The sequence below is a fragment of the Mobula birostris genome, chromosome 12, assembly GCF_030028105.1.
Source record: "Mobula birostris isolate sMobBir1 chromosome 12, sMobBir1.hap1, whole genome shotgun sequence".
In the NCBI taxonomy this organism is placed as follows: domain Eukaryota; kingdom Metazoa; phylum Chordata; class Chondrichthyes; order Myliobatiformes; family Myliobatidae; genus Mobula; species Mobula birostris.
In genome coordinates this window covers 22,992,393-23,014,478 of record NC_092381.1, presented here as the reverse complement: position 1 = coordinate 23,014,478, position 22,086 = coordinate 22,992,393, and the positions used below count along the sequence as shown (strand labels likewise).

Here is a 22,086-nt window from a genome sequence, read left to right as displayed (position 1 = left end):
ACCTTAATATCCCAGAAAACCAGTCCACAGCCTTGCCAATCAACCTTTGCAATGTGGATTGCAAGACTCCTGCAAGTTTGTCTGACAAAAGTTAGTGAGATGAGAGGAGAACTGCTCAAACACAGGCAGATGGCACCAAAAACCCACTTATCCTCCGTTCTCATCCTTGTCAACTTCAGCCTTGCTCGACGCCTCAATCGGAGAGCAGCAATGGAGTCAATCATGGGTTTGTGCCTCACCTCAATGGGAGAGGAGCAATGGAGTCGATCATGGACTTGCGCCCTCGACGCCTCAATCGCAGAAGAGCAATGGAGTCGATCATGGGTTTGTGCCCTTGACATCTCAGTCAGAGAGGAGCAATGGAGTCGATCATGGGTTTGCGCCTCACCTCAATGGGAGAGCAGCAATGGAGTCGATCATGGGTTTGTGCCCATGACGCCTCAATCGGAGAGGAGCAATGGAGTTGATCATGGGTTTGCGCCTCACCTCAACGGGAGAGCAGCAATGGAGTTGATCATGGGTTTGTGCTCTTGAGGTCTCAGTCAGAGAGGAGCAATGGAGTCGATCACAGGTTTGCGCCCTCGACACCTCAATCAGAGAGGAGCAATGGAGTCGATCGGGGTTGCGCCCTCAACGCCTCAATTGGAGAGGAGCAATGAAATCGATCATGGACTTGCACCTCGCCTCAGTGGGAGAGGAGCAATGGAGTCAATCATGGTTTTGCGCCCTCGACACCTCAGTCAGAGAGGAGCAATGGAGTCGATCACAGGTTTTCGCCCTCGACGCCTCAATCGCAGAGGAGCAATGAAATCGATCATGGGTTTGCACCTCGCCTCAATCAGAGAGGAGCAACGGAGTTGATCATGGGTTTGCGCCCTCGACACCTCAATGGGAGAGGAGCAATGGAGTCGATCATGGGCCCATCTCCAAACACACACTGCTCCAAACCTCACCAAACTCCCTTGGAGACAGCAAAGTGCTAGATCCCTCAATTGGCCAAAAACACACCATCAAAATGTAACTCACAGGTTCCATTTGCACTCAGCTTAGTAGTAGAATTATATCTGAAAGAAGGAAAAGAAGTCGTTTTGTGAACTATGAAGGACTTTACAGTTGGTTATGTTGTTTGCTGGCACCATCTTGAATCTTAGAATCTTGTGTTTTCCAAAATATAAAATTAGAAAATATGACATTATTTGATTATAATCAAGCATCCAGGGGGAAATGGGGTGTGCTGGTTGTAATGAAAATTTTAGATTTTTCAGAATCAATCCAAAAACAAAACTACATCATACATTCTATACACAAATATTTAAATAATTTGCTGAACTACATGTCATATACTTATCATTTTAAATAACTTCTATGCTGCAATCTACATTTTAATGTTAAACAGTTGTAATAAAACATATTGCAAAAATAACCAAATGATTGACTGTACTGACCATCGTACCATTGCCTAATCTTCAGAGGATATTGCTGCTACTGAGCTGCATAAAAATAAACTAAAAATGCCTTTTCACACTTAAATTTTGCATAAAACTTCAAATAAAATTCACTGTTTTTAAAAATGATACAACATTTTTTCAACTAGGCATTTACACCTAGCACAGCCTGGGCAAAACTTCCTCTTAACCTAAAAAGTCTCTTGGTTGCAATAGTGAAAAAGGCATTGCAATTTATTTCTGGTGTTCTGAATACCTTAACAACATTTTATTAAGATTAAATCAGCCCTGAGAGTCAAAGTTGAATGCTTAATATTCTTAGAAACATCTTCTGATTGCATGAAATTTCTAATTGCACGAATACCACATAAACCAGAATTTGCTATATATGTTTATCATACAAAATCTCTAGAATAAGATTTTGACATGAGTCTTCCTTTTACTAAAACAAAAGTTCTACAAAATACACAGAAACAAAAGTTCCAAAAGATGCACAATTTGGGAGAGGGAAGGGGTTAGATTGATTGTGGAATACATTTAGGTCAGCACAACATCATGGTATGAAGGGTCTAAGTTCTATGAGTTGGCCATAGTAACTCAATACCATGGAGTCTGCAGTCAATGCTGAGTAGTCCCTCTGCTTGTAAAATACTGTGCCACTCTATCTGGCAGGTCTGTCCTGCTGATGAGACACGGATTACCATAGGGGTGTCTTGCAAGACATTTCTCCCAATTTAGACACGAGTTCTCAGATGTTCGTAGAAAGAACTTGCAAGGTTCTACTGTGGAAGGGTTTCCGTAAGGTTTTACTGTGGAACGATCTTGAAGGGTTCTACTGTGGAAGTGACTTTGGACATGTCAAAAAATTCAGTACCTAGATTGACGCCAGATGGGATGTTCTTTCGCCCTTTCACCTCTCAACAACATTTGATAGTGGAAACTTAGACAAGTTGTTGTTGCTTTTGTTAATGGGAACAAAATATAACAGCCTCCGATGTGAAACATTTCTCAGCTTGAGGGAATTACAGCATGCATCGCTCTGACCCCTGCTCTATTTTTTAAATTAGAGATACAGCAAGGTAACAGGCCCTTCCGGTTTAACAGCCCACAGTGCCCAATCACACCCATGTGACCAATTAATCTGCTGTGGAATGCGGGAGGAAACACATGTGGTCACAGGGAGAATGTACAAACTCCTTGCAGATAGCGGGACTGAACCAGAGTTACTGGTGCTGTAATAGCATTACACAAACGTGCCACCTAATTCACAGAAGACTTTGATCCAAAGTCAGCTTAATAAAAAAAAATACACAACTTACATTATCCATCTGTTTCCAGCACATATCCAAATACTGCTGGGCTTTACGTCCTTCCTGGAGATGCTGCAGAAAAAGCCAGAAAGTGCTAAGGTTCAAGACTGTCTAACAATCTTAAAAAAAAATCAAAACTGCCCTACAGTTTGGTCATTGATGTACTTGCACAAGATTAATGCAAACGTTTTATCTTATTCGTTCAATGTGATTCTGGGTCTGATAATTTAGCCAATATCTATACACCAATGATAGAGCATCGAGTCATATTTATTTGTAATTCGTCCGTCACAGGAAAGGCAGCATGGACAGAGGCCATACGGTTCAATCTGCCCATGCCAGTACTTATGCCCTACTCTGGTCTTCTTCCACCTTTCTTCAGCGAACTCCCTATTCCACTCTCCTTCATATGCTTATACAGCTTCCACATAAGTGCATCTACACCACTCACTTCAACTATTTACTGCAGCTGCAAGTTCCACATTTTCAGCACTTTTAATTAACCTTTTATTTAATTCTTAATAAATATGCTCTTCCCCACAAATGGAAATATTCTATCTACATCTATTTAATCCAAACCTATCAATTTAAAATCTCTAGGTCATCCCTAGTCTTTTCTCAAGAGAAAGTACACTCAGTCTGTTCATCCTTTTCTGATTATATACTGTATAATGTTATTGTAATGGCTTATTATTGGCACATGAACAAAGGTACAGTGAAAAGATTGTCTTGCATATTTCATACAGATCAATTCATTACTAAGTGCATTGAGGTAGAAGAATGTAAAACAGTAACAGAATACAGAATAAGGTGCAACAGCTGCAGAGAAAGTGCAATGTAGGTAGACATAAGGTGCAAGGACATAACAGAGTCAATTGAGAAGTCAAGAGCCCTGATCGCACCAGGGAACTTACAGCAGAAAACAAATACTGGACTGGAAGTGTTATATCTGAATGCCTGCAGTACAAGAAATAAAATGGACAATCTTGAAATTCAGCTACAGATTGGCAAGTATGGCATTGTGGCCATTTCTGAAACTTGGCTAAAGGATGGCTGCCATTGGGAACTAAACGTCCAAGGATATACGGTGTATCTGAAAGATAGGTTAGTAGGCAGAGGGGGTGGTATGGCCTTGTGCATACAGAATAATATTAAATTATTAGAAAGGGATGACAGGATCGGAAAGTATAGAGTCTCTATGGGTTGAGTTAAGAAATGGCAAGCATAGAAGGACTCTAATGGCAGTTGTATACAGTCCTCCAAACAGCAGTTGGGATGTGGATTACAAATTACAGCAGGAGCTTGAAAAGGCGTTGACAATAGAGCAATGTCATGATCATCATTGGGGATTTTAACATGAAAGTGTTAAAAGCCAGGCCACTACTGGACCTTAAGAGAGAGAATTTGTAAAATGTCTAAGGGATGGCTTTTTAGAACAGCTTGTTGCTGAGCCCACTAGGGAATTGGCTGTGCTGGATTGGGTGCTCTGCAATGATCCAGAGGGGATAAGAGAGCTTAACATTAAGGAACCCTTAGGGAACAATGATCACAATATGATCAAGCTCAAATTTCTTGCTCTTTCTTTAGCAATCTTTTTATTGATTTAATAGGAGCATAAATACAATCAAGAGGAGAATTATCTCAAAAAATATATATATATCAGTAACAATATAAACTGAGATTAAGATAAACATTGTTAAAATCATATTGTTAAACTAGTATAAAATATATAATAAAAAATGAAAATAGCAATTCTCCTCTTATCAGTTTATGAAGAGAAAAGAAAAAAAACATTGGGTTTTAAATGAAGAGAAAAAAACCCACTACACTATATATAAAAAAAATAAACAAAAAAAAGGGACTGGACAGTCTATTTTGAGGATATGACCAAAAAAAAACACAGACAGACTTTCTGTTCAAATCTAAAACTTCAGGGGAAAAAAAGATTGAAAGAGTAATAAATCAAATTAAATGAAAATATTGGATAAAAGGTCATCAGATTTGCTTAAATTTAAAAGGATGTACCAAATATCCGACTTCTTATTTTCTCTAAACTTAAACAGGACATAATGGAGGAGAGCCAATAGAAGACCGTAGGTGGATTAGAATCCTTCGTGCTTAAATTTCAAAGTGAAAAGGGGAAACCAAATTCTAATGTGTCGGTATTTCAGTGGAATAAAGGAAATTACAATGGCATGAGAGGGTCAAAATTGACTGGAAAAGGACACTAACAGCAAGGACAGCAGAGCAGCAATGGCTGGAGTTTCTGCAAAAAATGAAGGAAGTGCAAGACAGATATATTCCAAATAAGAAGAAATTTTCAAATGGAAGGACACTACCATGGCTGACTAGTGAAGTCAGAGCCAAAGTAAAAGCAAAAGAGAGGGCATACAAGGAAACCAAAGTTAGTGGGAAGATAGAGGATTAGGAAACTTTTAAAAACTTGCAGATGGAAACCAAGAAGGCCATTAGGAAGGAAAAGATGAATTATGAAAGGAAGCTGGTAATTAACATCAAAGAAGATACTAAAAGTTTTTTAAAGTATATAAAGGGTATAAGAGTTGAGGGTAGATATAGGACCAATAGAAAATAATGCTGGAGAAAATGTAATGAGAGACGCAGAGATGGCAGAGGAACTGCATGCATATTTTGCATCAGTCTTCACAGTGGAAGACACGCAGTACACCGGACATTCAAGAGTGTCAGGGAAGTGAAAATTACGACTGTGCAGTGAAAGGTGCAGTGAAAATTACGGCTGTGAAGGTAATCAGGAAGCTTAATGGTCTGAGGGTGATAAATCTCCTAGACCAGATGAAATGCACCCTTAGGTTCTGAAGGAAGTAGCTGGAGAGATTGCAGAGGCATTAACAATGATCTTTCAAGAATTGATAAATACTGGCATTGCACTGGAGACTGGAAAACTGCAAATGCTACTCCACTATTTAAGAAGGGTGGGAGGCAGCAGAAAGGAAATTATAGACCTGTTAGCCTGACATCAGTGGTTGGGAAGCTATCCAAATTGATTGTTAGGGATGAGATTATGGAGTACAGGGAGGCACATGACAAGAAAGGCCAAAGCCAGCATGGTTTCCTGAAAGGAAAATCCTGCCCCACTAATCTACTGCAATTTTTTTTTGAGGAAATTACAAGCAGGGTAGACAAAGGAGATGCAGTAGATGTGGTGTACTTGGACTTTCAGAAGACCTTTGGCAAGATGCCGCACATGAGGCTGATCGACAGAAAACAGAGAGTGGGAATAAAGGGATCCTATTCTGGCTGGCTGCCAGTTACCAGTGGGAGTTCTACAGGGATCGGTGTTGGGACCACTGCTTTTTATGATGTATATCAATGATTTGGACTATGGGATTAATGGATTCGTGGCTAAATTTGCCAATGATACAAAGATAAGTGGAGGAGTGAGTAGTGTTGAGGAAACAGATAGAGTTAGATAGTTTAGGGGAACGGGCAAAGAAGCGGCAAATGAAATACAATCTTGGAAAGTGTATAGTCATGGCTTTTAGTGGAAGAAATAAATAGGCAGATTATTATTTAGATGGGGATAGAATTCAAAATGCAGAGACGCAAAGGGACATGGGAGTCCTTGTGCAGGATACCCTAACGGTTAACCTTGAGGTTGAGTTGGTGAAGAAGGCAAATGCAATGTTGGCATTCATTTCTCGAGGTATAGAATACAAGAGCAAGGATATGATGTTGAGGCTCTATAAGGCACTGGTGAGAACATACTCCGAGTATTGTGTGCAGTTTTGGAATCCTTATTTTAGAAAGAATATACTGACATTGGAGAGGGTTCAAAGAAGATTCATGCGAATGATTCCAGAAATGAAAGGGTTACCTTATGAGGAACGTCTGGCAGCTCTTGGGCTGTATGCTGTGAAATTCAAGAGAATGAGGGGGGATCTCATAGAAACATTCTGAATGTTAAATGGCCTGAACAGATTAGATATGGCAAAGTTATTTCCCATGGTAGGAGAGTCTAGGACAAGAGGGCACGACTTCAGGATTGATGGACGTCCATTTAGAACAAAGCTGTGGAAAAATTACTTTACTCAGAGGGTGGTAAGATCTGTGGAGTCCAAGTCATTGGGTGCATTTAAGGCAGAGATAGATAGGTTCTTGATTAGCCAGGACATCAAAGGATATGAAGAGAAGGCAGGGGAGTGGGGATGACTGGAAGAATTGGATCAGCCTATGATTAAATGGCAGAGCAGGCTCAATAAGCCGAATGGCCTACTTCTGCTCCTATATCTTATGGAACCACTCAACAGTCTTATAACAGCAGGGTAGAAGCTGCCCTCGAGTTGATGGTATGTGTTTTCATATTTGTTCTGCCCAACAGAAGAGGGGAGAAAAGTGAATGTCCAGGGTAGATGGGTCTTTGATCATGCTGGTTGCTTCACTGAGGCAGCAAGAAGTATAGTCAGAGAGGAGGAGGCTGGTTTCCATGACATGCTAAGTTTTGTTCACAATGCCCTGCAGTTTATTTAGCAATGCAGCATGGAGTAGGCCTTTCTGGCCCTTAGAACCACGTCACCCAACAACCCCAAACGAACCTCCTTCTTAACTACAATATTAGGACCGGGGGGGTTCAGACTCCGAATACTTGGATGTTCCTTTAGAGATGAGGAAGGACTTCTTCAGCCAAATGGTGGTGAATCTGTAGAATTTATTACCACAGACAGCTGTGGGGATGAAGTCATAGGGTATAATTAAAGCTGAGGTTGATATAGTACTGTACGAAAGTCTTAGGCACCCTAGTCTATTTTTTTAAAAATAAGGTTTCAGATGGTATGGCCTCCTCAGAGCCCTGATCTCAATACCATCAAGGCTGTCTGGGATTATATGGAGAGACAGAAGCAAGTGAGACAGCCAGAGTCTGCAGAAGAACTGTGGCAAGTTCTCCAAGATGCTTGAAACAACCTACCGGCCAAGTTTCTTATCAAACTGCATGACAGTGGTCACACCGAATAGTGATTTGATTTAGTTTTTTTTTACTGTTACTGCTCTTTATAGTAATTTTTTGATATTTAAATACTTTATTATTTTTGAAAGCATCTTTTCTTTAAACACATGCCTAAAACTTTTGCACAGTACAGTAGTTTCTTGAATAGTAATGGTGTCAAAGATTATGAGGAATGGTGGAGCAGAGTCAATGGCTGAATGGGTTAATTTTGTCTTATGGTCTCAGATTACACAAAAAAAGAACATTCGTGCCATTGTTTTCTTATGTCAAACACACACAATGGGTCCATTTACAAGCCTAGTAATATTTTTTCATTAATAAACTAATATATAATTTTAAGGTACTTAATGATCTCCATGTATTTTGCTTTATTTGGACTGAAAATCCAAGACCAAGAAATAAGTCACCCTGAAAAATCAACAGAAATATGCTATTGTATTATTACTTCTCCCCATGTCACCCCCTCCCTCCCCCGAGGCTACAGAAAGAATTAATCCACCTTATTTTCATGGATAAATACTAGATACAGGTTGTCTTGTTCTATTATCTCCACCCAAAATGATTCCAAGTGGACATGGTTCAGAGCTTCTACTTCAGTGTAAATATCACCAATAACTTTGTCTTGGTCCATCCACATTAACACTGGTCAAGAAAGCATACTAATGACTAATTCCTCAGGAATTCCTAAGGAAGTTCGGCGTCTCTGATGACTCTTACCCATTTCTATCGATGCCTCATAGAAAGTATCCTATCCAGATGTATTACATTTGGTGTGGCAACTGTTCTGTCCAAGAATGCAAAACATTTCAAACAATTGTGAATGCAGCACAGTTCATCACGCAAATCAGCCTCACCTCCATTGACTGTCTACACTTCTTGCTGTCACAAGAAAGTAGACAACATAATCAAAGACCTCTCTCATCAAGTCATTTTCTCTTCACCCTTCTATCATGGGGCAGAAGACACAAAAGATTGAAATCATATACCACAAACTCAAAAGACTGCGTCCAGCCCACTGTTAACAGATTCTTGAATGAACTTCACACATTCAAGATGAAATTCTTGATCTGCATGTCTATCTCATCATGGCCCTTACACTTTATTTGTTTACCTGCAATGCACTTTCTCTGCAACACTCTCCTTCTATATACTATCTTGATACATCAGGGCATGACCTGCCTGCATAACACATAAACAAAAGCCTTTTGTACACATGGCAATAATAAATCTATTATTTTGAACTTCTCTTACAATCCTTTTGCCTTCTTGATTTTAGCTCATCTGTTATCAGAACTACCACCCAAGATTCAAAGTACATTTATTATCTAAGTATGCATTCAGTATACAACCCTGAGATTAGTCTTCCCCACAGTCACAAAACAAAAAAACACTATGGAGCCTGTTCAAAGAAAACATCGAACACCAATGCCAAAATAAAAACAAATCGCACAAACATCAAAAAAGAAGCAAAGAAAACAGAATATAAAACATCAAACCAGAGTCATTAAACAGTCTAGGAATGTTCAGTTTAGTTGAGCTCAGTTCAGTTCAACTTAGCGCTGTGTTGTTTGCTGAATGCAGGCTGCAGAGCAAGTCAACCCCAATCAAAATAGCAATTAAAAAAAAAGGAGCAACTACAAACATATCAAAACATGAGCTACAGAATCCAATCCTCAAACCACTTCAATTAAACTGTGCCAAAACCCAAGACTCTGGTACCATTGTAGAAGAGCAAGACAGAGAGACCAGTCAAATGCAAGCACCTTCCTCCAAGAGCAGTGAGCAAGAGACCAGTCAAACACAAGCAGGCGGTGCGGAACAGCCGCTCGCCTTCCACTCTCATCTTCGTTGATTTCAATCTTGTTTGACCATTTAATCAGCAAGAAATGAGCTGATCACGGGCTTGCACCTCATCTTCTGGCTTCTTGGCCTCCAGGCCGCACGCTCCAATCACAACCTCACTGTACTCCGTAAGAGATAGCTAAGTGTCAGATCGCTCAATCAGCCCGAAATACACCATCAAAATGTATATCACAGGTTCCAATGATAGCAGAATCATATTTGAAGGAAGAAGAACACATAAAAGTAGTAATCTCCAAATCTTCCTCCGCTACATTGACAACTGCTTTGGCACTGCTTCATGCACCCATGCTGAGCTTCTTAATTTTAATCAATATTGCCTTTAACTTCCACCCCACCAATAAATTCACTTAGTCCATCTGACACCTTCCTCCTCTTTCTCGATCTGCCTCCATCTCTGGAGACAAACTGTTAACCAATTTTTTTTTTATATAAACGTACTGATTCCCACAGTTATCTTGACTAATCATCTTCCCACCCTATCTGTAAAAATGCTATTCATTTTTCTCAGTTTCTTTGCTTCCACTACATCTGTTCCCAGGACACAGTTTTCCATTCCAGGACTCTCCTTTAAAGAACAGGGTTTCCGTTCCCCCACTATTGATGCTGCCCTCACCCACATGCCCTTCATTTCCTGTACATCTGCGCTCACCCCATCTTCCCACCACCTTAGTGTTAAGAGTTCCTCGTCATTACCTATCACCCCATCAGACTCCTCATCCAACACATTATCCTCTGCAACTTCTACCATCTCAAGGGATCCTACCATTAAACACATCTTTACCTCTTTACCTCCCCCCCCCACGCTTTCCATAGGGATTGCTTCCTCTGTGATCCCCCTGTCCATTCATCCCTTTCCACTAACTCCCTTCTGGCACTTATCTCTGCAAGCAGCCTAAGTGCTACACTTACTCCCTTCACCTCCATTCAGGTCCCCAGGCAGTCCTTCCAGGTGAGGCAACACTTCACCTGTGAATCTGCTGGGATCATCTATTGCGTCTCGTGCTCCTGATGTGGCCTCCTCTACCCTGGTGAGCCCCATCACAAGTTAGGGGACCACTTTGTCCGCCAGCTCTACAACATCCGTCACAGCAGGATTTCCCGGTGGCCAAATATTTTAATTCCGATTCCCAATTTCATTCCAATATGTCAGTTCACGGCCTCCTCTTGTGCAAAGACGAGGCCACCCTAAGGGTGGAGGAGCAACACCTTATATTCCGTCTCGGTAGTCTCCAACTTGATGGCATGAATACCAATTTCTCCTTCTGGTAAGTATTCCTCCACCCATCTTCCTCTATTCCCCAGTCTGACCTTTTACCTCTTCTCACCTGCCTATCACTCCCCCTAGTGCCCCTCCTCCTATGGTTCACTCTCCTCTCCTATCAGATTCCTTCTTCTCCAGCCCTTGAGCTTTCCCACCTACCTGGCTTTTTATCACCTCCCAGCTAACCTCCTTTCCCTCCCCCCAACTTTTTTTTCCTGGCGTCTTGTCCCTTCCTTCTCAGTCCTGAAGAAAGTCCCGAAACATCGACTGTTGACTCACTTCCATAGATGCTGCCTGACCTGCTAAGTTCTTTTTGTGTGTGTTGCTTTGGATTTCCAGTACCTGCAGACTTTCTCGTGTTTATCTTCTTCAGTAGATGTCCTCACCTCTCCGTTTCCAGTATTTCACAGAAGTGAAGTATCCTGGAATATTTAATTCCCAACCTTGCACATGAAGCAATCCTATCTCTCAATGGTTATGAGATCAAATCAATTTCATTCTACCTTTATTATCTAATCTTTCATCTTTATGCATTTAGAGGTGATGCATTCAAATTCACGTGCCTATTTGACCGACTAGACTTTAATCATTAAAGTACCTCTATTAAGATCTATTTCCTCCACTGAACCATTTTTAGCTAAATCACTAAAACTGGCTTATCTTCTCTGACACTGTTTCTGAATTTCAGAATCAGAACCAGATTTAATACCATCAGCATATCTTGAGAAATTTGTTGATTTTGTGGCAGCAGTACAATGCAATACACGATAAATATAGGGAAAAAAACTGAATTACAGTTAAATTAAGCTAAGTAATGCAAAATCAGAAATTAATTTAAAAAAATAGTAAAGTAGTGTTCATGCATTCAATGTCCATTTAGAAATCATATGGCAGAGGGGAAGAAGCTATTCCTGAAAATCGCTTGGCGTGAATTTACGCTCAAATCTCCACCATCTTTTCCACTTGTTTCAAACCCCATCTGCCAATCATTTCACTGGGCCACTTCTCAATAGCCAAGTTTTTTTTTTGCTCAGGCAACAAGTTAAAAAAAGGAAGGGAAATAACATTGTTTGCTCTACACTATATTAAGATTAATATAAATACTCACTGTTTTTCTTTCAATTTTCAGATCATGAGCATATCTAACAAGCTCTCCATAGACTCTGTGGCCTATTTCTTCAGCAACAACTTCACGTTGGCCTGCATAGTCATTGAGTTCATTGAGAACTTGGAAGAAGGATTGACAATAGGAAAACCTGCAGCAAAATGACGAGAGTTAGTATATCTAGAAGCAGCATCAAGGGGCCTCCTGGGTATACAAAACTGAACCCATCCAAAAGCCTTTCAAACATTGCAACTGCCTCCACCATCTCTGCATCTTAAGTAATCTTCATATAATGTCTTCAGTCAGATAATCAATAGTTCAAGCTCAAACAAAAGATGAAAGCACATAATGAGTTGACAAGGTAGCAATGGAAGACTGGCACCATTGTAAAAAAAAAGCAGGTGAAATCTCTAGTTTCCACCCGATGTTTATTTGATAGCTCAAGAACAAAAATTCAAAGTAAATATATTATCAAAGTACATAAATGTTATCATATACAACACAAATTCATTTTCTTGTGGGTATACATAGTAAATCCAAGAAACAACAGAATCAACAAAAGACCGGACCCAAAAGGATAGGCAAACAACCAATGTACAAAAGACAAACTGCAAAGAAAAATACAATAATAAGCAAAAATATCAAGGACATGAGATGAAGAGTTCCTGAAAGCGAGTCCATAGTTTGTGGGAACAATTCAATAAAGGGGACGGTGAAGTTGAGTGAAGCCATCCCCTCTGGTTCAAGAGCCTGGTGGATGAGGGATAATAACTCTTCTTGGACCTGGTGCTGTGGGTCTGCAGCTCCTGTACATTCTTCCTGATGACAACAGCAAGAAGAAAACAAGGCTGGATGGTGAGGGTGCTTGATGATGGATGCTGCTTTCCTGTGACAGAGCTCTTTGTAGATATGCTCCATACTGGGAAGTACTTTACCTGTAACAGACTGGATGGTATCCACTATTTTTTGTAGGATTTTCCATTCAAGGGCATTGGTGTTTCCTACCATGCCATGATACAACCAGTCAATATACTCTACACCACACATTTGTCAAAGTTTTAGATTTCATCCATAGACGTTTGTCCACGTTTTAGATGACCTGAGCAGATTAAATATGGCAAAGTTATTTTGCATGGTAGGGGAGTCTAGGACAAGAGGGCACGACTTCAGGATTGAAGGATGTCCATTTAGAACAGAGATGCGGAGAAATTACTTTAGTCAGAGGGTGGAAATCTGTGGAATTTGTTGCCACGAGAGGCTGTGGAGGCCAAGTCATTGGGTATATTTAAGGCAGAGATAGATAGGTTCTTGATAAGCCAGGGCATGAAAGGGTATGGGGAGAAGGCAGGGGAATGGGGATAACTGGAAGAATTAGATCTGTCCATGATTGAATGGTGGAGCAGACACAGTGGGCCAAATGGCCTACTTGTGCTCCTGTATCTTATGGTCTTACGGGCATGCAGAATCTTCACCAACTCCTAAGTAGTGGCGCTCCTGTGCTTCCTCCATAATGGCACTTACGTACTGGACCCAGGACAGATCCTCTGAAATGATAACACAGAGGAATTTAAAGTTGCTGACCCTTGCCACCTTTCATCACCAGTTGAGGGCTGGCTCGTGGACTTCTGGCTTCTTCCTCTTATAGTCAATAATCAGCTCTTTCGTTGAGAGAGAGGTTGTTCTTATGGCACAATTCAACCGGATTTTTAATCTGCCTCCCATATGCCAATTCGTCACTATCTTTGATTTGGCCAATGACAGTTGTGTCGTCAGCAAACCTAAACATGGTTTTGGAGTAGTATTTAGCCAGACATAGGTATAAAACAAGTAGAGAGGAGGGCTATGCACACAGCCTTGTGGTGCACCTGCGCTGATGGTGACTGTATGAAACCCCTTTTTACTGGGCATCTCTGGAAATGCAGCTCGTTAGCTCCTTGCCAACAGCCACTGGACTCCACGGCGAAAACCCACCTTTCCCAGGCTTCGTACGTCTAGGGTGTAAATGACTTCAGCCCCGCCAAATCCAAGGGGTTGAGACATCTCACCCAAGCCCTGGTTTGTGTGAATGGCTGTGTGATTTACTGCCCTGCAATAGCCCATTAGCATGAAGTAACAAAACGCACATTGCATACAATTATAAAGTATATTTGTGAACATTATCTTAACCAAAGAGTGAGTAAAGAAAAGAAAGAAAAAAAAGGGCCTATTATAATTAAACAGTGAAATGAGCACAGGTTGGAGCTATTATCTTCCAAAAGCCATAATCACTGATCCTAGGTAGACCTCTGCACCTTGGCTCCATTGCATCATGTTTTCCCACCAGATCCAATCCTACGACCCACTCTCTCTAGCGCCTTCCCTCTTCATCTCTCGCCAAAGACTGAGCCCAAACTTAGTGTCTCTAAAAAAAAAACTCTCACAGCATTCTTTAGAACCTTCCCCAGTTCTACCATCCTAAATTGATGACAGCCCTCATCTTCAACGATAACCCAAACAGACTGAAAGCAGAAGAGACTGCTCTGACAGAACTGCTAAAATTAAATACCTACAGCATAACAGTAAAAAAAATGTGAACCAGGGCATTAAATATGGATGAGATGTTAGACCATGAGACACAGGAGCAAAATTAGGCCATTCATCCCTGCTTGTTACTTCTTCGAAGAACTCCAACAGATTTGTCAGGCAAGATTTCCCTTGACAGAAATCATGCTGACTTTGACTTATTTTATTATTAGTCTCCAAGTACCCCAAAAACGTCATTCTCAACAATAGACCGCAACACTTTCCAAACCACTGAGGTTAGACTAACTGGTCTATAATTTCCTTTCTTTTGCCATTCTCCCTTCATAAAGAATGGAGTGACACATACAACTTTCCAGTCCTCCGAGACCATGGCATCCATCACCTCTTCAGCAACCTCTCTCAGGACTCTGGGATGAAGTCCATCTGGTCCAGTTGGTTTATCCACCTTACGATTCTACAGTTTGCCTAGCACTTTTTCCTTTTTAATAGCAACAGCACTCACTTCTGCTCCCTGACACTCAAGGACCTCTGGCACACTGTTAGTATCTTCCACAGTGAAGACAGATGCAAAGTACTCATTAAGTTAATCTGCAAATTCTTGGCCCCCCCCCCACCCCAATACCACCTCACCAGCGTTATTTTCCAGTGGTCCAAATATCAACTCTCACCTCCCTTCTACTCTTTATATAACTTAAACTTTTAGAATCTTGCTTTATATTATTAGACAAGACCATAAGACATAGGAGCAGAATTAGCCATTTGGGCCATCAAGTCTGCTTTGCCATTCAATCATGCCTGATCCTTTTTTCTCTCCCTTCTCAGCCCCACTTCCTGGCCTTCACAATGAAGACTGAGGAAAAATACACATATAGTTCATCTGACATCTCCTTGGCCCATTATTTCTCCTCCCTCATTTTCTAGCAGTCCTATATCCACTCACATCTCTCATTTTTTTTTTTAAATACTTGAGAGAGCTATTACTATCCACTTTGATATTGCTCGCCTTCATATTTTATCTTTTCCCTCCTAATGATTCTTTTAGTTGCTCTCTATAGGGTTTGAAAAGCTTCCCACTAATTTTTACTTTGTTCTATGTCCTCGCTTTTGCTTTTACATTAGCACTGACTTCCCTTGTCAGCCACGGTTGCACAATTTTGCCATTTGAGTATTTCTTTGTTTCTGGAATACAGGTGACCCCTGCTTTTCAAACGTTCGCTTTACGAAACCTCACTGTTACGAAAGATCGACATTAGTACCCTGTTTTCACTTTCAGAAGGTGTTTCCACTGTTACGAAAAAAAGCAGCATGCGGGGAAAATCAGCACACGAAAAAATCAGCGGGCAATAAAAGGCAGCACGCCGCGCGCCCCAAGCAGCCGCTCTCCCTGGATTCGGAACTGCATTCTCGCCGGCATTGCTTAAACACGTGCCTGTGAGCAGCCGTTTGCAAGATGAGTTCTAAGGTGTTGGAAAAGCCTAAAAGAGCTCGTAAGCGTGTTACACTTAGCGTAAAACTAGACATAATTGAGCGTTTTGATCGTGGTGAACAAAGTAAGGACTACGTGAGTTTGGCTTGTGGAAGCTGACGAACATGATGTTGAAGAGGTTTTGGCATCCCATGACCAAGAACTGGTAGATGAAGAGCTGATGCAATTGGAAGAGGAAAGGATAACAATCGAAACCAAATGCAGTAGCGAACGGACCGAAAGTGACTGCCAGAGATTTTCGCTGCAGTGGTAAAGCACGACTTTAATTTTGAAAGGGTACGTAGGCTTAGGGGATATTTGCAGGATGGCTTGAGTCCTTATAAAGAACTGTATGATAGAAAAATGCGCGAGGCTCAGCAGTCAAGCAAGCCTTCCGCATTCATCACAGCAGACGACGAATCTCAACCTTCGACATCGAGGCAGGCAGTCATAGAAGAAGATGAGCTACCTGCTCTAATGGAAACAGACGACGAGATGACACGCCAGTGTCCCACCACCCCAACACTCAGGCCGCGGACAGATACTGTACCCATTCGCAGAGAATGCAGCAATAGCCGGGAGGCACACAGCACATCTTTAAGAAAAAAGCCGAAATAAACACACTAATTAATTAGGTGCCACCCGCCACATAATTAATTAGCATGTTTATTTCGGGTTTTTTCTTAAAGATGTGCTGTGTGCCTCCCGGCTACCGTTGGACCCCTGCGTGTTTCGCGGCAATGTATCGGTTAGCGGCCTGAAGGGTGGGGGCCACTGCACCACCCAACCTGCGACGACTCAGTCTAACGCACCATCATCAGTGTGCTCGGTGCTGTCCCGATTCCCGTAAGTGATCCCGATTCCCGTAAGTGATACTACACTGTACATACATTATTTCTACTTTATATCAGCTGTGTATTTTTATGTGTTATTTGGTATGATTTGGCAGCTTCATAGCTTAAAGGTTACTGGAGAACGCTTGCGCCGTGTTTTTCCCAACAGCGCTTGAGTGAGATTTTCTGCCGACGGCGCTTGCGTGAGAATTTTGCTACGGAGAACAATGCAGTAATGATTGTGGAAAAGTATTTCTACTTTATATAGGCTGTGTATTTATCATATCATTCCTGCTTTTACTATATGTTAATGTTATTTTAGGTTTTATGTGTTATTTGTCACGATTTGGTAGGTTATTTTTGGGTCTGCAAATGCTCACAAAATTTTCCCATATAAATAAATGGTAATTGCTTCCTCGCTTTACAACATTTCAGCTTACGGACCGTTTCATAGGAACGCTCTACCTTCGGATGGCGGGGGAAACCTGTACATCTATCTTGTACCTTCTTCATTTTTCCTAGAAGCTCATGACATTGTTGTTCTGCTGTCATCCCTGCCAGCATCTCCTTCCAATTTGCTTTGACCAACTCCTCTCTCATACCACTATAATTTCCTTTTCTCCACTGAAATACTGCTATGTCAGACTTTACTTTCTCCCTATCAAATTTCAAGTTGAACTCAATCATATTGTGATTACTGCCTTCTAAGGGTTCTTTTACCTTAATCACCCTAATCACCTCCAGTTCATTACATTCAATCCAGTATAACTGATCCCCTAATAGGCTTAACGACAAACTGCTCTAAAAAGTTATCTCATAGGCATTCAACAAACTCTCTCTCGGGATCCATTTCCAACCTGATTTTCCCAAATGACCTGCATGTTGAAATCTCCCATGACTATCATAATATTGCCCTTCTGACACCTTTTCTATTTCCTGTTATAATCTGTGGTCCACATCCCAGCTACTATTGGGAGGCCTATATATAACTGCCATCAGGGTCCTTTTACCCTTGCAGTTTCTTAACTCAACCCAAAAGGATTCACATCTTCCAATCCTATGGCTATTTATTATTGGCTAGTTTGCCCTCATTTCTTTTCCCTTCTTATAGCTTTTTTAGTTGACTTTTGTTGGATTTCAAAAGTTTCCCAATCATCCAACTTCCCTCTCACTTTTACTACCTTATATGCCCTTTCCTTGGCTTTTATACAGTCTTTAACTTCCCTTGTCAGCCACTGTTGCCCACCCCTGCCATTTGAGAACAACTTCTTCCATGGGACATATCTATCCAGTGCCTTGTAGGCTATTTCCAGAGACTTTACACAGCTCTACTATGCCATCATCCCTGCTAGTATCCGCCTCCAATCCAGATGGACATGCTCTTCTCAAGTCTCTGCAATTCCCATTATTCCATTGCAACACTGATACATGTGACTTGTTCTTCTCCCTCTCAAATTGCAGTACGAGTTCAATCATATTATGATCACTGCCTCCTAAGGTTTCCTTTATGTTAAGTGCCCTAATAAGATCTGGGTTATCACACAACACGCTACCTAAGATAGCCTTTCCCCTAGTAGGCTCAAGCACAAGCTGCTCTAATAAGCCATATCATTGGCATTCAACAAATTCCTTCTCTTATGATCCAACACCAACCTGATTTTCCCAATCCCACTGCATACTGAAGTCCATTACAATTGTGACATTACCCTTATCACACGCCTTTTCCAGCTCCCTTTGCAAATCTCAACTCCACATCTTGGCTACTATTTGCAGGCCTATATACAATTCCCATAATTATTTTTGTTTTTAAACCTTGCTGTTTCTTAATTCCACCCACAAAGATTCAGCATTCTCTGACCCTATGTCACCTCTTTCTAAAGACGTAATTCCATCTCTTACCAACAGAGCCACACCACCGCCTATGCCTTCCTGCCTGTCCTTTCGATACAAAGTATATCCTTTGCCGTTAAGCTCCGACTAAGGCATTTTTTCAGCTACAACTCAGTAATGCCCACAATGTCATACCGACCAATCACGAGTTCGTCCACCTTATTCCAAAGGCTACGCGCTTTTAAATGCAACACCATCAGTCCTGCATTCTTCATGCTTTTGAATTTTGCCTCTGTGGTACAAGTTAACTTTTTGCTCTGTGTGCATTTGTACCCAGCCATTGGCTTATCCTTACTTGCATTCATGTTACACCCATCATCTACCTGTAAACTTGCTGACTCATCCTCAGTTCCATCATACGGGTTCCCATCCCTCTGCCATATTAGCTTAAACTACTCCCAAAAGCTCTCGTAAACCTGCCCACAAGAATGTTAGTTCCCCGCCCCCCCCGGACCAAGTACGACCTGGCCCTTTTGTTCAGGTCCCACCTGCCCCAGATGAGGTTCCAATCATCCAGAAATCTGAATTCCTGCCCTGTGCTCCAATTCTTCAGCCACATATTTATCTGCCACCTCATTCCATAGATTGATTGCTGGGTGGTGCAGCTCGTTGGGCCAGAAGGACCTGTTCTGCACTGTATCTCTAAATAAAATAGCTTCAAGGAGATGGTGTTAATTGCTGAGCTGTAGTCAATAAAGAGCACCCTGATGAATGCATCTTCATAAATCTCATTGCAAAATATGGAACATTGCCTGCCAGATTTTGATACAACAAATGGTTAAGTTTCTTCCAATGTTTTAACTGGTTGCAGACTTCAGGACTGTCTGAAAGCTGAAAGGTGCAATTTAAATGGTTTTTCCTTTCCCTTGCTGCAGCTTAGCTTTATAATGAGTTAACATACAGTACTGTACAAAAGTCTTAGGCACCCTAGGTCTTTTTTTTAAAAAAAAAATATGGTTTCAAATTGTATGGCCTCCACAGAGCTCTGATATCAGTATCAATCAAAGCTGTCTGGGATTACAGAAGCAAGCAATACAGCCGAAGTCTGCAGAAGAACTGGTGCAAGTTCTCCAAGATGCTTGGACCAACCTACCAGTCGATTTTCTTACAAAACTGCATAACAGTGTACGTGAGAGAATTAATGCAGTTTTAAAAGCAAAGGGTGATCCTGCCAAATATTCATTTGATTTTTTTTTAAACTGTTTACTGCTCTTTATAGTTTTTGATATTTAGAAATTTGTTAGCTCATTATTTTAGAAAGCATCTTTGTTTACAGTATTTTTTAAAACGCATGCCTAAGACTTTTGCACGGTACTGTAAGTAGATTGCGAGTTAAAGAAGGTGAAGCAACATGCTTCCCTCAAAGGTCGGGGCATTAGGCATTGAATGTTAGAAGTTTGGAAGCCACATTGCAACTGTGTAAGACTTTGATTGGAGTATTGTCTACAGATCTGATTGCTGCATTACAGGAAAGAGGAGGGTGCAGGACCAAAATAATCAAAGTGCCACCTGTTGATTCATTTCCATAGAAGCAACTCCAGGCTTCATGATGTTTACTCGCCTCTGCACTGAACTGAGGCTGAGGCCGTGGGTTGCTCCGGGCTTCGTTTATGGACTGTTTAGTGCGCATGCGCCGGTGGTGCATGCAGCCTGTTACAGCCGTTCCAACTAGTTTTCTTACTTTTTTCTTCTTACTTTTTTAACTTAACGTTATTTGTTGTATTTTTTTCCCATGGTAACACGTTGAAGCTGCACCCTCTCTAACATGCTGGTGGAGGGAGTTTTATTTGGGTTTTTAGCACTGGAAAAGTTACATTAGGACACGTCTCATTAGCGGGGCAGCAGTATGGTCACATTGTTTATTCCAGGGACCAACTGATTGCGCTTATGCCGGCCGGTTTAGCGAACAGAGCGGTGGACACCCCGGCTGAAATCTGGAGGAAAACACACAGAGGATGCAGAGGGGGATCAAAAAGGCGAGGAAAGAGGACCAGGTCGAGATAACAGAGACTTATGGAGAATAGTTCAGTGGGTAATAAAATGGACGAGTTGATGGCGCTAGCCAGGAATCAGAGAACATTTCGGGAGAGCAACGTTATGTGTTTTACTGAAACGTGGCTGCACGTGGACATACCCGACCAAAACTTTTCCATGGAGGGCTTCCAGACCATTCGGGCTGACCGGAAGTGCACTGACAGCGGTAAGCGTAAAGGAGTTGGGGGCTTGCTGTTCTGGTTAACAACAGATGGTGCAATCCTGGTCATATTACGATTGAGGAACATGTTTGTAGCCCGGATATTAAACTTTTTGCTGTTGGACTCTGGCCATATTCCTCCGAGATACAACACTGGGCGTCACGGGAGGTTGTTCCTGCCTGTGGCCATCGAACTTTGCAGCTCCTCCCATGGAGGGTCAGACACCCTGAGCCAATAGGCTGGTCCTGGACATTTCCATCTGGCATAATTTGTATATTGTTGTTTGATTGTTTGTGGTTTTTGTATTGCTGTATCTATGCTCTATTCTTGGTTGGTGCAGCTGTAACCAAACTCAATTTCCCTTGGGGTCAATAAAGTATGTCTATGTCTATGACTATGTCTATGTCTTTCGTTCTGAATGCTACTTGTTTACTTTCATTGTTTGCACGATTTTTTTTCCTCTCAGAACATTAGGTCTTTTTAACAGTCTTTTTGTTAAGAAAAAATAGGTTCTTTTGTGTTAGCATAATGTATACATACTTTGATAATAAATGTACTTTGAACTTTGACTCCGTTCCTGCAGGATTTTGTGTGTCATCAGAATGTTACCTGGATTAGAGATAAACTTGAAATGTTTTCTTCAGAGGGTGGGATTTAGAGGGACAACCTGATAGAATACTGAATTACAAGAAGTAAAGATACAGTAGATAGCCAGGGTCTTTCTTCTCAAGTTAAAATATCAAATACTACTGGGTAAAGATTTCCATGGGGGGGGGGGTTATGGATATTTGCAAACTAATTTAAAAACACATTTTCTTAATCCTGAATGAGAAACATTCTCACTAAAATGAACAAGACTTCTAGTCCTAGTCCATCCTGATCAGTGCAGGACAGGAGAAGCATAATCCTCACAAAATACATCGGGAATGAATTGTGGGATCATATAATCCTATATATTACAAGGCCATAAGGCATTACACAGAAAGTAGTCATAGTCATACTTCATTGATCCCAGGGGAAATTGGTTTTCGTTACAGTTGCACCATAAATAATTAAATAGTAATAAAACCATAAATAGTAGATAGCGCCAGGAAATAAGTCCAGGACCAGCCTATTGGCTCAGAGTGTCTAACCCTCCAAGGGAGGAGTTGGAGAGTTTGATGGCCACAGGCAGGAATGACTTCCTAGGACACTCTGTGTTGCATCTCGGTGGGA

The 22,086-nt window shown here is 41.3% G+C and overlaps 1 protein-coding gene across 2 annotated transcripts in view; it reads right to left on the bottom strand.

Annotated features, from left to right (window-relative positions):
- fnbp1l (formin binding protein 1-like) overlaps window positions 1-22,086 on the bottom strand; it is a 181,889-nt gene that overhangs the window by 40,599 nt on the left and 119,204 nt on the right. For both annotated transcript variants that reach the window (XM_072273464.1, XM_072273463.1), the window contains exons 4-5: window positions 11,969-12,116; window positions 2,765-2,827 (exon numbers count right to left, since the gene is read on the bottom strand). In XM_072273464.1, the coding sequence (XP_072129565.1) occupies window positions 2,765-2,827; window positions 11,969-12,116 (211 nt within the window). The remainder of the gene's footprint in view (window positions 1-2,764; window positions 2,828-11,968; window positions 12,117-22,086) is intronic.